Raw genomic sequence first — 15,876 nt, forward strand, 5'->3', positions numbered from 1 at the left:
ACGGTTGCGGGCGTTTGATTTCACTCCAGACCAAGGCAGCGACGAGGGACATTTCCACCCTATAAAATCAAGCCAGATTCGTGTGGAATTTCAGTTTACTAATCCTCTACCTGACACAGTGAACGTCCTCCTGTATGCCGAATTTGACAATACCCTAGAAATCAACAGTTTGAGAGAAATCATTCTAGATTATTAGAAGCTATGGAAGACTTCAAGGCACAGATTCCTTGGTGTGTGGACAATATTGCGTGTATGTTCTGCATCATCGCAGCCTGGGCTATTCCTTAGAACATTTAGCGACTCATTTTGATCCTCGTTCTTCTTCTAGAAACGATGTGAAAGTAGATCAATGGTTTTGTGACCATTATGCTTATCTTTTGTCTCAAGCTAGGAAACGTAGTGTTCATCAATGGTCTAATGACTTCCATCAGTGGAAATCACAATTTCATTCACAACGTTGTCAGCCCTGTCCAAAATAATTTGTGAGTTGAAAAAGAATGTTTGTGATTTGAAAAAAAATGTTGGATGTTATATTGTTGAATTATTGTTAAAAAAATGTTAGAGTTGTTGGTTAGTGTTAAGTGAATTTTGAATAAAATATGTTGTGTTTTGAAAGAAAATGCCTTTGTCTTTTGTTGGGCTATAAGAATGTTGATTCATACACTTTGACTTCTCTCTCTCTCTCTCATGACACTCATTAAACGTTGCGGATCGAAAACCGTGGAGGGATGTTTTCCTTCACGTCAGCGCTTTGACTTTAAGAACCGGGGGTAGCCTACAGTTTAGCCATCCATTGTCGACTCATCCTCCTACGAAGATGTGCTCCAAACTAGCTAAGCTAAACGAAGCCTACGTGAATTTTCATAGGGTCAAACACAGTCTGATACCTAAAGCTGAAGAGATAGAGAACGTAAGAATGTTAAAAGTCACTGAAGACCTGATAGAAGAGCTCTTCAGTGAAGAAGTGAACAGGGAGAAAGAAGAATGGACAGAGAAGTACAGACTTCAGAAACAGCAGAGAGAGCAGCAACAGCAACAACAACAGCAGCAGCAGCAGCAGCAGCAGCAACCTGAACCTGACAAAGGCTTTGTTGATTGTCGTATCGACACCAAAGAGTTCTTCTTCTCTTTTCGAAGAAGCAGACATATCGTCAGAAAGTCTGTCCTCAGAGGACGTCGCATTCTTAGAAACTAAAAGATGACCCTAGCTTCAACTTGACGCAAGCAAAAAAAACACAGCCCTTTTCAAGGCTACCCCAATTTCTAAAAAAGAAATAACCATCGATTTGCCAATGTGTGTATGTAGAGTAGTGTGAATATAAACACTGACTCTTTTTTATTGGTGTGATTGTATAGGTCAGCACAGGTGTGGGTGAACGTGTGTGTATGTATGTGAGTGATTATTAGTGCTTAAGTACGTTAGTGTGGATAGTAGATTATGATGATGTTTTATTGCTCTTTGAAGTGAGTAAAGAGTAGATTTGGGGTTTAATTTATTACTGGTTACGTATGTGGATAGTATGTTATTGGGTTTAGGAAGTTTTTTAAGAATAGTGGTGGGTAGTATAAAAAAGTGAGTGAATGTTTCTTTTAGGTCCGCGCGTTGTTGGGTCATGATCTAGGTAATATCAATTTTGTTTTAGGGGATGTTTTCCATCACGTCCGCGCTTTCAGTATAAATTGAAACTCACTGGACAGTCTAGCTACCCTGTTCATTCGTTAACAAGACAATGAATACCAGAATAAGCAAACTTCTTGAACTCCAGATACATCTGGAATATGTCAGGCGCCTGTTAAATGAACTGGCCGCGGAGGCCATAGTAGAAGAGGAAAGAATAAAGAAGGAAGAGGAGGAGAGAAGACAGAGGGAAGAGGAGGAAAAGAAAATAGGAGAGAGGATGGCTTACAAGATACCAGAGACAGAGGATTGGGGTACTGAAGCCAATCATCCTCCCTCTGCGCTTTCAAGAAAAAAAGTAAAAGGAGACTGGGGAAGAAGATGTGTCTGTGGTGCCAGGCCTGGAAGGTGCCATCATTAACCAGGTGTCACTGGAGTTCAAAAAAACAGCCCTTTTCAGGGCTACCCAATACTCTAGAAAAGAAATAATAATCGATTTGCCAATGTGTGTATGTAGAGTAGTGTGAATATAAACACTGACTCTTTTTTTGGTGTGTGTGTGTGTGTGTGTCTGTGTGTCTGTGTGTTTGTTTGTAAGCGCTCACGTAGGTTTGTGTAGATAGTAGATTTGGGTTTAATTATAATGCTTTGCGTATGTGTGAATAGTAGATTTGGGGTTTGTTTATTGCTGATTCAACTTATGTGGATAGTATATTATATGAAATGAGAAAAGTAGGGGGATGTTTTCCTTCACGTCCGCGCGCTTTAAGTGATGATCTAGGTTATATCAATTTTGTGTCTTAGGGGGATGTTTTCCATCACGTCCGCACTTCAACTATAAGAACCCACAACGTTCGTCGTTCGCACCATTCTAAGGAATACCTGAGACAAAATGACTCAAGTATCAGTTCTATTTAATCTACTGAGAGACATCTATTTCTTGATAATGGATGTAGAATATGTTGTAGGAAGAATAGAAGAGGAATGGAGGTATGGAGATATGAAAGACTTGGTAACCAGTCACGTTCAAGGCCTAAAGACAGCAAGAGATATCATAGCAGGGATGATAGAAGAAGAAGTCAGTAAGTCAAGAGGCTTCATTAATCCACCTTACTTCAGAGTGGGAAGTTTGAAGGAAGCACTGGATCATGTCATCCAAGTCCGGTGCTTCCTAGAAAAGATATTGTACTGGACAGAGTGGAGGAATGTAAAATGGGGGTTGGACAAGATGAAGAAAGGGGAAGATCTGATGAGAAAAGTAATGGAGGAAGAAGTAGAGAAGATCAAAGGGAGATGGAGGGAAGAAAGAAAAGATGAGGAAAACAAAAAGAAAAAAGGAAGAGTTTGAGCGGCTTAACAACAATTGGATGAAGATACAAAGTTTAGAGAGTTAGGCCATCCTGACTGGTTACCAGAGTCAGATATAAAGAAGAAGAAGAAAGGAATATTAGGAAAGATAAGGGGATGGATGAAGAAGTGGAGGAAATAGAAGAAGAAGAAGAAGAAACCCAAAGGCCCTTTTCAGGGCCACTACTATTTCTCGAAAAGAGACTGACTTTCAATTGCCTACCCCTAAATTATTATTTTTATGTGTGTGTGTGTGTATGTCTTCGCGCGTACGTTGTGTGTGTGTGTGTGTGTGTGTGTGTGTGTGTGTGTGTGTGTGTGTGTGTGTTATGTTCCTCTCCCCCTGTTCCCTTTCCATAGATCCATCAGGTCGGGACCCTATTACAATTCCCCATGTTCAATTTCCCTTGTCGCTAGAGTTGCCCTTGCTTTTTTTCCCCATGGTTCAATCCCCTTGTCGCTAGAGTTGCCCATGCTTTTTTCCCATGTTAATTTCCCTTGACGCTAGAGTTGCGTACGATTTTTCTCCATGTTAAATTCCCCTTGACGCTAGGGTGCCCCCATATACTACTCGTGGGGAGCACGGGAGAATAGGCAGTTGTACGAAGGCACAGGGTAGGGAGAATAGGCAGTAGTGCGAAGGCGAGGGGCCGGAGAACGAAAACTAGGGTACCGTAAGTACCGAACGGGATACAAGGCGGAATACAGATGAGTAACAGAAGGAACATGGGAATGAAATACGCTTACTTTTAATTTCGCGTGATGAAATAACTGGCAGTTTGAAGAGTTTTTGTATTGATTTGAAGCAGCTGCATTAAAAATATTTCTGCAACAGTTGAATACCGTGATATAGTTTATTAATTTGTTACACATTTCACCTTACTATTTTTATACTAGATACACCTATACCGTCGGCCTTGCTGACTGGGGGCTCGGATCTATTTAATCTTTAAATTGTCCGTCCTTTTCCTGTGTTAGTACTAATTCCGTATGGGAACAATTGACAAAGGCATTGCGTGTTTCTTAAGGCTCTTTTCACAATTTTTATATTTATTTATATTTTTTTTACTTTGTAACACTTTTGAATGTTTTTAGGGCTTTGCACACAATTTTTTTAGTTATTATAGTTATATCAATTGAGTGTTTGTCAAGGTTCTTTTTGAGGTTGACCAAATTCAAATAATAAAATGTAGAATAGTTTTTCAAATATCGCTGAACTGTTTTTTGAATATAAAATCTGAAATTTAAAACTTTGACATTTGTAAATGTTTCCATCAACTTTTTTCGTAATAAACTGTTATTTATATTAAATTTATTTGTACTAAATTCACTGTAATATTAAATCAAAGAGTTATTATTTAGACGTGATACCAAACTGATGTTGTAAATGTTAATAAATCAGATGAAATTAAATCTAGGTCAGCATTTCATCCCTTGTCCCATTTTTATAGTAAGGATTGCTCACTTCATCCCTTGTCCCATGTTTACAGTAAGCCTTGCTCACTTCGTCAGCGAGACACCGAGACATATTAGCGTTGAGCTCGGAGTTTAACTGGGTATTTGTTCTAAAGAAAGTTTATCGGGGACAAAGAGCATAGTGAGTCATTGAATGGTTACCAAGCCTAGTGAGTCATTGAATGGTTACCAAAAAGCCTAGTGAGTCATTGAATGGTTAACAAGCCTAGTGAGTTATTAAATTGTCACAAAGCTCTTTTAGAAATTATTTAATGTATCCGTGTTCAGTCCCTATTTTTCTTGTCTAATGAAACATTAGTTACTATTGGTATAAATGCACACATAAGTTATTATTGGTAGCAATGCATATATTAGTTATTAATGGTATCAATACATACATTAGTTATTAATGGTATCAATGCATACATTAGTTATTAATGGTATCAATACATACATTAGTTGTTAATGGTATCAATGCATACATTAGTTATTATTGGTATCAATGCATACATTAGTTATTATTGGTATCAATGCATATATTAGTTATTGTTGGTATCAATGCATACATTAGTTAATATTGGTATCAATGCATACATTAGTTATTAATGATATCAATGCATCCATTAGTTATTAAAGGTATCAGTGCATACATTACTTATTATTGGCATCATTGCATACACTATTTTGTATTGGTATAAATGCGTACATTAGCTATCAATGGTATCAATGCATACAGTACGTAATATAGATATCAGTGGAAACATTAGTTATTAATGGTATCAATCAATACATTAATTATTGAAAGTATCAATGCATATTCTATTTTTTTATTGGTATCAATGCATACATTAGTTTTGATTGGTATCAATAGATATATTAGTTATTGTTGGTATCAATGCATACATTAGTTATTATGGTATCAATGCATACATTAGTTATTATGGTATCAATGTAGACATTAGTTATTATGGTATCAATGCATACATTAATTATTATGGTATCAATGTAGACATTAGTTTTTATTGGTATCAATGCATACATTAGTTATTATGGTATCAATGCATACATTAGTTTTTATTGGTCTCAATACATACATTAGGTATTATGGTATCAATGCATACATTAGCATTTATTGCTATCGATGCGTACATTAGTTTTTATTGGTATCAATGCATACAGTCGTTATTATGAGTGTCAATGCATACACTATTTCTATTGGTATCAGTGCATATATTAGTTATTAATGGTATCAATGCATGCAATATTTATTGATGTATCAAAGCAGACATTAGTTATTATTGGGATCAATGCATACATTTCTTATTAATCGTATCAATGCACACATTAGTTATTATTGGGATCAACGCATACATTAGTTATTAATGGTATCAATACATACATGAGCTATTCATGGTATCAATACATATATTAACTGTTATTGGAATCAACGCATACATTAGTTATTTATAGTATCAATGCATACACTAATTATTAATGGTATCAACGCATACATTAAGTATTAATGGTCTCAATACATCCAATAATTACTAATGATACCAATGTATACATTAGTTATTAATGGTATCAATACATACATGAGCTATTCATGGTATCAATACATGTATTAGCTGTTATTGGAATCAATGCATACATTAGTTATTTATGGTATCAATGCATACACTAATTATTAATGGTATCAATGCATACATTAGTAATTAATCATACATTATTACTATTGGTATCAATGCATACATTAGTAATTAATCATACATTAGTTACTATTGGTATCAATGCATACATTAGTTATTTATGGTATCAATGCATACACTAATTATTAATGGTATCAATGCATACATTAGTAATTAATCATACATTATTACTATTGGTATCAATTCATACATTAGTAATTAATCATACATTAGTTACTATTGGTATCAATGCATACATTAGTTATTTATGGTATCAATGCATACATTAGGTTTTATTGATATCAATGAATACATTAATTATTAATGGTATTAATGCATGCATTAGTTATTATTGGTATCAATGCATATATTTCCTATTAATCGTATCAATACATACATTAGTTATTATTGGTATCGATGAATACATGAGCTAGTCAAGTTATCAATGCATACATTAGCCGTTATGGGATTAAATGCATACATTAATTATTAATGATATCAATAAATACATTATTTGTCATTGGAATCAAAGCACACATTAGTTATTATTAGTATCAGTGCATACATTAGTTATTAATGATATCAATGCATCCAATAGTTTTTCTTGGTATCAGTAAATCCATTAGTTATTTATGGCATCAATGCATACATAAGTTATTGATGTCATCAATGCATACATAAGTTATTGATGGTATCAATGCATACATTAGTTATGTATGGTATAATTGGATACATTAGTTATCATGAGTGTCAATACATGCAGTATTTGTTATTGATTATAGTGCATATATTAATTGTTAATAGTATCAATGCATACATTATTTATTATTGAGATCAATGCATACATTATTTATTAATGGTATCAATGCATACATTATTTATTGATGGTATCAATGCATACATTATTTATTATTGGGATCAATGCATACATTTCCTGTTAATCGTATCAATGCATACATTAGTTAATACTGGGATCAACGCATACATTAATTATTAATGATCTCCATACATCCATTAATTACTAATGGTGCCAATGTATACATTAGTTATTAATGGTATCAATACATACATGAGCTATGTATGGTATCAATACATATATTAGCTGTTATTGGAATGAATGCATACATTAGTTATTACTGGTATCAATGCATACATTAGTTATTACTGGTATCAATGCATACATTAGTTATTACTGGTATCAATGCATACATTAGTTATTACCGGTATCAATGCATGCATTAGTTGCTAATATCAATGCATACATTAGTTATAAACGGTCTCAATGCAGACATTAGTTTTTATTGGTATCAACACATTCATTAGTTATTTATGGTATCAATGCATACATTAGTTATTAATTGTATCAATGCACAATTTAGTTACTATTGGTATCAGTGCATACATTAGTTATTTATGGTATCAACGCATTCATTAGTTATTTATTGTATTAATGCATACATTAAGTATTGATGGTATTAATGCACAAATTAGTCACTATTGGTATCAATGCTTACATTATTTGTTAATAGGATAAATGCATACATTACTTATGAATGATATCAATGCTTACATTAATTATTAATAAGATAATCGCATAGATTGGTCATTATTGGTATCAATGCATTCATTATTTATTAATGATATCAATGCATACATTATTTATTAATGGTATGAATGCGTACATTAATTATTAATTTCATATATGCTTACATTAATTATTGATAGTATCATTCCATACATTAGTCATTATTGGTATCAATGCATGTATTAGTTGTTGATGGTATCAATGCATACATTAATTATTAATGGTATCAAAACATTCGTTGGTTATTATTGGTATCAATGCATACATTATTTAAAAATGGTAACTATGCACATGTTATTAATAATGGTATCAATGCAGACATTAGTTTTTATTGGTATCGACGCATTCATTAGTTATTTATGGTATCAATGCATACATTAATTATTAATGGTATTAATGCATATATTAGTTACTGTTCGTATCAATGCATGTATTAGTTATTAATGCTATCAATGTATACATTAGTTATTATTGGTATGAATGCATACATTAGTTATTAATGGCATCAATACATTCGTTAGTTATTAATGGTATCATGACATGCATTAGTTATAAATGTTATCAATGCATGCATTAGTTATAAAAGGTATCAATATATCCATTAGTCATTAATGGTAACAATACATACATTACTTATTATTGTTATTAATGTATACATTCGTTGTTAATGTTATTACTGCATACATTCGTTATTAATGCTATCAGTGCATTACACGTACTATATTCATAACCATCGCTTGAAGCAAGTCTACCTGTCTCATGACATGAAAAAATTTACTCATACCTGGCTTCCATTGCAGAAAAATGTTTGCAAATTATTTAAATAGTCTCCAGAACTACGATTTGTATATACGCTTGGTATATTGTAATCAACCCAAACCGAGTGCTCAGGTTTTTATTTGTCTACGTTCATCTCCATGTCGAAATGTTGAAAAAATAACTCAGACAGTAGAGAATATTATTACGGATTGATTGAAGTGCACCTTCTAGCTTCTCACGTTCAGTATCATGAGAAGGAAGCTGAATAATAATAATAAATAATAATAATGTTTTTGTGTTTATATTATTATTATTATTGTTATTATTATTGCTGGTGGTGGTGGTTGTGGCGGTATTTAAGTTATTGAAAAATCTCTCTAATGGTTTTCGATCACAAATAGCTGAGGATAAGCTTAATAAAATGCTAGAATTGGAGATCAGTCATATGTGGGACTTGATTTATTTTCTTCTTAATGCTGAGATAATGTCACAGTGATATAATTTAGAAATGACTGGATGCTTATTTGATGATTACTGCTAAATGTCTCTCTTTTTCCAGGATTTATAAACACCACACTAAAGAATGGTAATTATACATATCAATAAAAATCAAAATGAAATTAATTTAACCTTTCACATTATACATAATTTATTTCTCAAAGTTGTTATTGTTGGGATACTATGGGTTACACTTGTTTTTGAAAGCTGAAATTTTAACATAGGATAAATGAAAAACTACATATCGAAAAATCATCCAGAGACGTATTTGAAATTTATTCCAATCGCAATTGGATTGTTTTCAGCGCTTACTTACTGAGCCCAAAACAGTGAAATACCTTTATGCTTGATTTCCAATTGACTATTGATTCAGAATGTCCAAGTTGCCCAAACAAGTCTTAATGAATAACAACAACTATATAATTATATAATTTTCCTTTTATCCTTAAATTAATTAAGAATTATAATTAATTTCATCAATTTCTTTCAGGAGTGTAAAGAACCAAATCCAAGGAACATGTTTTGTCTACAACAAAGTTCATCGTTAACCTTTGTTGCGTAAATGGGGCTTTATAGCAAAGAGAGGGAACGAGTTTAATCTTAATGGGCTTTATAGCAGAAGGGAAGGAACGAGTTTAATCGAAATGGGGCTTTATAGCAGAGGAGAAGGAACGAGTTTAATCGGGATGTGGCTTTAAAGCAGAGGGGAGGAACGAGTTTAATCGAAATGGGGCTTTATAGCTGAGAGGAATGAACGAGTTTAATCGAAACGGGGCATTATAGGAGAGGGGAAGAAACGGGTTTTATCGAAATGGGACTTTACAGCTGAACGAAAAGAACATTTACATAATGAAATCTAATTCATCTTTTGCTATTGTATTGTCCCTTCACAACAACTTGCTGCTGTAACATTAACGGTTTTGCTTGCGGATTATGTGAATTTTCTGTACTCATATAGGTTATTAGCCTTGATATTACAGAGAATGTACTTTAGATGGTTTGCTTGATACTGTTCATTCCATAATTAGCATCATCATTAACATTAAAATCTTCTAGCATTGTGAACCTCATTCTCACAATCGTCATTTACGTCCTTAATAAGTACATGCCATACCTTTCAGGATTATGTCTATTCCTTTATTCCACAATTCAATGTTAACCATACCGTTTACTCCTAAGTCAGTGGATTCCTTCGAGAACCATGGGGAAAAGACAAATCCGATCAGGTCAATGATGAAACAGAGGATCAGCAAAATTAACACGATCTTGCACCGCACTGATTTGTCGCCGAATCCCATTCTGGAGCTTAGCAATGTCTTCTTCTGATAATAAGGAAGTGGAATATTTTACGTATGAGATTATGTCACTTTTCTATAGATCATCTCAGATACTATTTTTAGCCGGTCAAACCTATCCCATAGCCATATCCGGTATGTTCATGTGCATTTGACGTAGGGCAAGTTGAATGATCTAAACTTCTTACATGAATAGAACATTTGTGATTAGAGATCGCCGCATATAGTAGTAAACCAATTATAAACCACATAATATCTTATACCTTGAAGGAAACTACAATAAAAACACCCTATATCGAATAACTAACTTCATAGTTTCAACCACAAAGTAATGTGGTGAGGTTATTATTATAGATTAAAAATGAAAATGTCCATCCATAGGAAAGTACAGATAAGGACTTGACAGGGCTACGTCACATGGCGCTACGTGAAGAGAACAGGACCATGCCAGAGTATGGAAAAGAAACCCTCATGGACTAGACATTTAAATATGACATTTTAAATTAGATTAATTTTAGGTATTTTTTTTATAGCATATACACATAGCAAACATGAGTCGTAGGTGACCCTAGCAAGGTCGACAAAATGCCAGGGAAGGAAATCCGACAGGATAATAGAAATCACTCTCGGAGGAACAACCCTAAAAACACATTAGGGAAACTTAGAAATACCCTACTTCAAATTTCTAATTAAAAAGTTTTTTTTATATAAAATTATTTATAAGAAATATAAAAAAAACACAAACAACACACCTTTGGGGGTAACAAATACATATAAACCATTTATTAGTTTTGGCTCTGTTTGGTGCCCCAGAAAGAAAAAAAAAGATAGTAGTAAACAATGATATGCCAGCACACGAGTATAAGAGTTGAAAAGTACGTTTTCATCAAGTATTTTTAACAATAAATGAGTATCTTTTGCTTTATGTTACTGCGTCGTGACTCTCATCTAAACAACGCCTCCCTCTTATGACTGCATGGTAATAAATACTCCGAAAATAAACAAGTTAACTTATCTAATTAGCTGCAAACAATGAACACGAAAAGCGGTACATCAAATATTAAGAAGATTCCTCAAAGATTTGCCATTTAGATAATAAAATTGAATGGGAATGAATGTGAATCTCAAACCTGCTCATGATACATTAGACTGGCTAAAAATGTATTCTCTCTCTCCGTCAATCTCTCTCTCTCTCTCTCTCTCTCTCTCTCTCTCCTTTTCTTTGCTAACTCCATGAAAGAATATGGATAATACTGATGCGTTAACTCACCCAGCGATGTCGGATTGGGCATTTTATCTGATTGCACGCTGACATTGATAATGCTGTGTTCGCCTTTATGCATCCATCCACCATGAAATTAATTATATGCAAGAAAGAAGCTTTAAGTCGTCATGATTTCACGAGTATTTAGCCTTGAGCAGCAGGGAGGGCGAGCAACCTCTAATTGGTTCACCTGTATTTCGCCAAAATAAGACTTCCTGGGGGATCGCCAAAAATCACTTTAAAAAAATGCGATATTCAGTGTAAAACGACTTCGTCACCGACAAATTCATTTCCGTGTTATCGTTGATAGATTTTTTTTCTTCGATTTAACTTAAGAAAAATTACGCGATCGTCGGTGACGCGTTAACAGCATCGCCCTACCTGCTGCTCTGAATTGAAACATTTTATCTAACCCGATTCGATACCGTGTTCGAGGATCATGTAAGTTTATTGTTACAAATCCGTGCTGGTTTATTTTAGCACGAGTAAAGAAATTTTTTAATTTATTTATATCCATATCACCACTACACCACGTCTGATGTATATTTCGTAACGCATGAGTATCCACTCCGTTAAAGACAGCAAGAATATTACAGTTATCCCTGATCACTTTAGGAATGTGTGTATATCGTTGGGTTACATAAATGACATCAGTGTTTTTGTGTCTACCTCTGGAAAATATCCTAGCTGGATTTGATTGTTTATCCAGCATAATATCATCATATACTATCAAATTGTTCATTGACCCGTCAATGGAATCGATACTTGGCTCTTCATTAATGTCAGTGATAAATTCAACAACATCATCTCCATTTTCATTTACCAATTTTGCGTTTCCATTATAATCTTCTATTACATCATAACAACGTTGATCGTCTACAGATGGAGCTACCAAATATAATTTATCCCATTTCATCCATTTCATTATTAAATTAAGTAACAACTGCGTCTTACCACTTCCAGATGGACCTATAATAATCATACGAACAGAATTTGGTAGTGCTGAGTGATGCTTAACTGGTTCTCGTTTCCTTGTGGCAGAAAAGTCAGTGATTTCCATTAGAAAATATATAAAAAGAATATGGATTTATATTGTGTGAAATGTAGGGCGTGCACACCGACAAGTGATTTAACAACCATTACAACAAAAAATAAAAGATCTGCGGTTACGGGCAAGTGTGAGCGATGTGGTACAAAGTAATTTAAATTTATCTCCACTGGCAAGTCAGGTGAAAACCCAAAGTCAAGTAAAAAGAAGAGCAACACGGAGGTGATATTGCATCAAAATTAACAAAACTACCCGGTACTCCGTGGGCTAAATACCCAGGAGAAAAACATCTTCCAGGATATAGTTACTGCGGCCCTGGAACCAGACTTGATATCAGATTTTATGACCAGGATCAACCAAAACCAGGTGAATATCCGATAAACGCTATTGATAAAGCGTGTCATGCTCATGATGTAGCTTATAAAAATAAAAATCTACAAGACAGGCATCTCGCAGATGTGAAATTAATTCACGCGTTAAATTCCATCATTGATAAATCTCTCAAGGAAAAATTAGCTAGTTGGTTGATAAAATCCGCGATGAAAGGTAAATTAGCGCTAGGTGCTGGTATATAATGGAGTCGATTTATTATTCCCCAAAAGGATATTGGAGAGGTAACGCAGCAATTAGTAAACTCGCTGAAACAGCAAAAGTTACGCGAGTTACTGCTAAAAATTGATTATCCAAACAGGCAATATGGCAAATTTACCAACCACCGCCTAAACAAATTCACTTTGCACATTTTAATGTTAGTGTGCCAAATGAAGTTCACCAAGCTGATATATTATTTCTGCCACACGATACTATTAAAATCCGAAGACGTCAAAACACATACAAGTACGCGTTAACTGTAGTTGATGTTGCAAGTAGATACAAAAATGCTGAGCCTTTAACGACTAAAACAGCATCTGAAGTAGCCAGTGCTTTTGAACGAATTTATCAACGAGGTGGTCTACGATGGCCAAATCTATTACAAGTTGATCCTGGCAAAGAATTTCAGGGTGCAGTATCATCGCTGATGAAACAACATAACGTTACCATCAGACGAGGGCATAGTGAAATTCACCGTGATCAGGCAATTGTTGAACGATTCAATCGAACACTTGCTGAGCGGTTATTTGGATATCAATACGCGAAGGAATTCATTCAAGATAAAAGATCACGCGAATGGGTTGCAAGATTACCAGGTGTGATAGCTGCATTAAATAATGAAATAACTCGAACAACCAATATGAAACCTATTAATGCAATTACCAAAAAACATATACCCGTACGACGTGATGTTTCAGCACAACCAATACTGGGTGATGTTACTGTGAGATATTTATATGAACCAGGTGAACTTGAAAAGGGTAAAAAAAGAGCTACTGACCCTATCTGGAGTATCACTACACACAAGATAGCTAATATAACTAGATCTACTGGTAGACCAGCGATCTACAGGTTGGATTTAACTGCACCTCAACGTGGATTTACACGTGAACAATTACAAGTAATTCCCGAGGATACACAATTACCGCCTAAATCACTTAACTAGCACCCCGACTTCGATTACACTCAAGACAGGTCAGCATCACATTCTCTCGTGTATGACCAAGACGATTATCTTTTCTATCTAAAGTAAATTGTTTTGGATGTTTATCCGAATACTGCCATAACATCATACAATTACAACTCGCACAGTGATTATTCTGCTGTTGTTTCAGTGTCATGATAAATTCAACATCAAGGTAAAAATTGCGATTATTTTTTTTTTGTCACTCTGTTTGTAACCAGCTAATTTTTTCTGATGATGTCACTGTTCTTTTCATTATTAATTTCATCAGCTATTGACTCTTCCAAGATAATCCTTCGCAGTTGAGATATTCTTCTGACTCTGGATACCGCCAAATAAACTAAATTTGACCACTCGATACGATCATCAACGATCCAAACAACTGTATCAGAGATAGTTAGTCCTTGAGATGAATGAATCGTCATTGCGTATCCTAGCGTCCACCGGGATTTGTTCATTTTTAGTGCATCTTCAACAACATTGACATCAACTGTAACAACATCATTTAATACTAAATTCTGTTTCTCGGTCTGTCCTGGTATATCAACGTCAATATTCTGTAACCGCGTATCAGCTGGTCTGTAACACAATGGCACTGGCAGTGTTGAGGATTTCTCTGTGTAATTGAAATAACTGCCGTTGAAGCATGTCTCTATCTTTCTACTTGCCACTATCAAATTGTTTGGTTTCCACTTTTTCCAAAAGTCGTTCAAGGAAGTTTCTGAAATCACCTCGCACATAATTTCACACTGAATTTTATTCGGTTGTAGTCTGATTAATGTTTTATATTCTTTTAATTCTGCATCAAGAGATCTATGATCATCAGTCACTACTTTGTAATAATCAACAAAATTCTTTAACCAATCATGTGGAGATGGTCCAACAAACGGAGGTGGTTGACCGTGATCGCCGCACATAATCACAGCTGTATTTTTTGTTAATAGCCAATGGAGAAATGTTTTTAATGTTTCTAACGATACCGTATATATTTCATCCCAGATAATAATTTTTGGAATATATTTCTCTCCCATTCGATCTGGAGTCCACACACCACCGCTGTGTTTGAAAAAGCTGTGATAAGTACTAGAATTAACTCCTCGTTGTTTCATCTCCCTGGCAAGTCTGTGTGTTGGTGTTAGTACACTCATATCTGAAGATTGTCCACGAAATAATTCGATTACTGGAGTTGTCTTACCAGCCCCTCCCCCCCCCCCAGCCCCGTTCAAATAAACGGCTTTGTGTCTGGATACTGGATCGTACACAGTTGGTGCATTTGATATTTCTAATAATTCTGATTTACAATAACTATCTTTAATCTCAACATCAGCGGATTCACAATAGCAATGTAACATTTATTTTTCTATTCTCCGTGAACTCCATGATTCATCATTGCTTGTGAAACGAGCTAGTAATTCTGAATACTTTTTATCGATATAAAATGAATCCGTAGCGACTCTAACTGCAGTATCAGGAAATCTATTTACTTGCGATAGTAAATTTATAGAAACATAAGCGAGCATCGAAGATCTTAAATGGGTGTACTGAGATGATTCTCCTTCGATATAACTAACAATGGTACCCAATTTTGTTCCGTTAGACAAGTAAGCATCTTCCCGATTACAAAGTATATCTCTCGCAGTGGTATCAGCAATTATAAAATCCAAGTCAGAATCATCCATAATCAGTCGTGAGTGATATCGTTCATGATCATATGCACCACCTTGAGTAAATTTACCGATTATTCTTCTCCCGAGATCTTTTGCT

The 15,876-nt window shown here is 34.5% G+C and overlaps 1 protein-coding gene across 2 annotated transcripts in view; it reads right to left on the minus strand.

The window, feature by feature from the left end:
* Positions 1-11,636, minus strand: part of LOC149791352 (uncharacterized) — a 77,164-nt gene extending 65,528 nt beyond the window's left edge. The window contains exons 1-2 of one of the 2 annotated variants that reach the window (XM_089969895.1): positions 11,516-11,636; positions 10,065-10,272 (exon numbers count right to left, since the gene is read on the minus strand). In XM_089969895.1, coding sequence (XP_089826021.1) covers positions 10,065-10,272; positions 11,516-11,599 — 292 coding nt within the window. In that variant the 5' untranslated portion in view covers positions 11,600-11,636. The remainder of the gene's footprint in view (positions 1-10,064; positions 10,273-11,515) is intronic. The other variant, XM_089969896.1, reaches the window with a different exon arrangement.
* Between the last annotated feature and the right edge of the window lie 4,240 nt (positions 11,637-15,876).

The sequence above is a fragment of the Sinohyriopsis cumingii genome, chromosome 9 (genome assembly GCF_028554795.1).
Source record: "Sinohyriopsis cumingii isolate HCF-2022 chromosome 9, ASM2855479v2, whole genome shotgun sequence".
NCBI lineage: Eukaryota > Metazoa > Mollusca > Bivalvia > Unionida > Unionidae > Sinohyriopsis > Sinohyriopsis cumingii.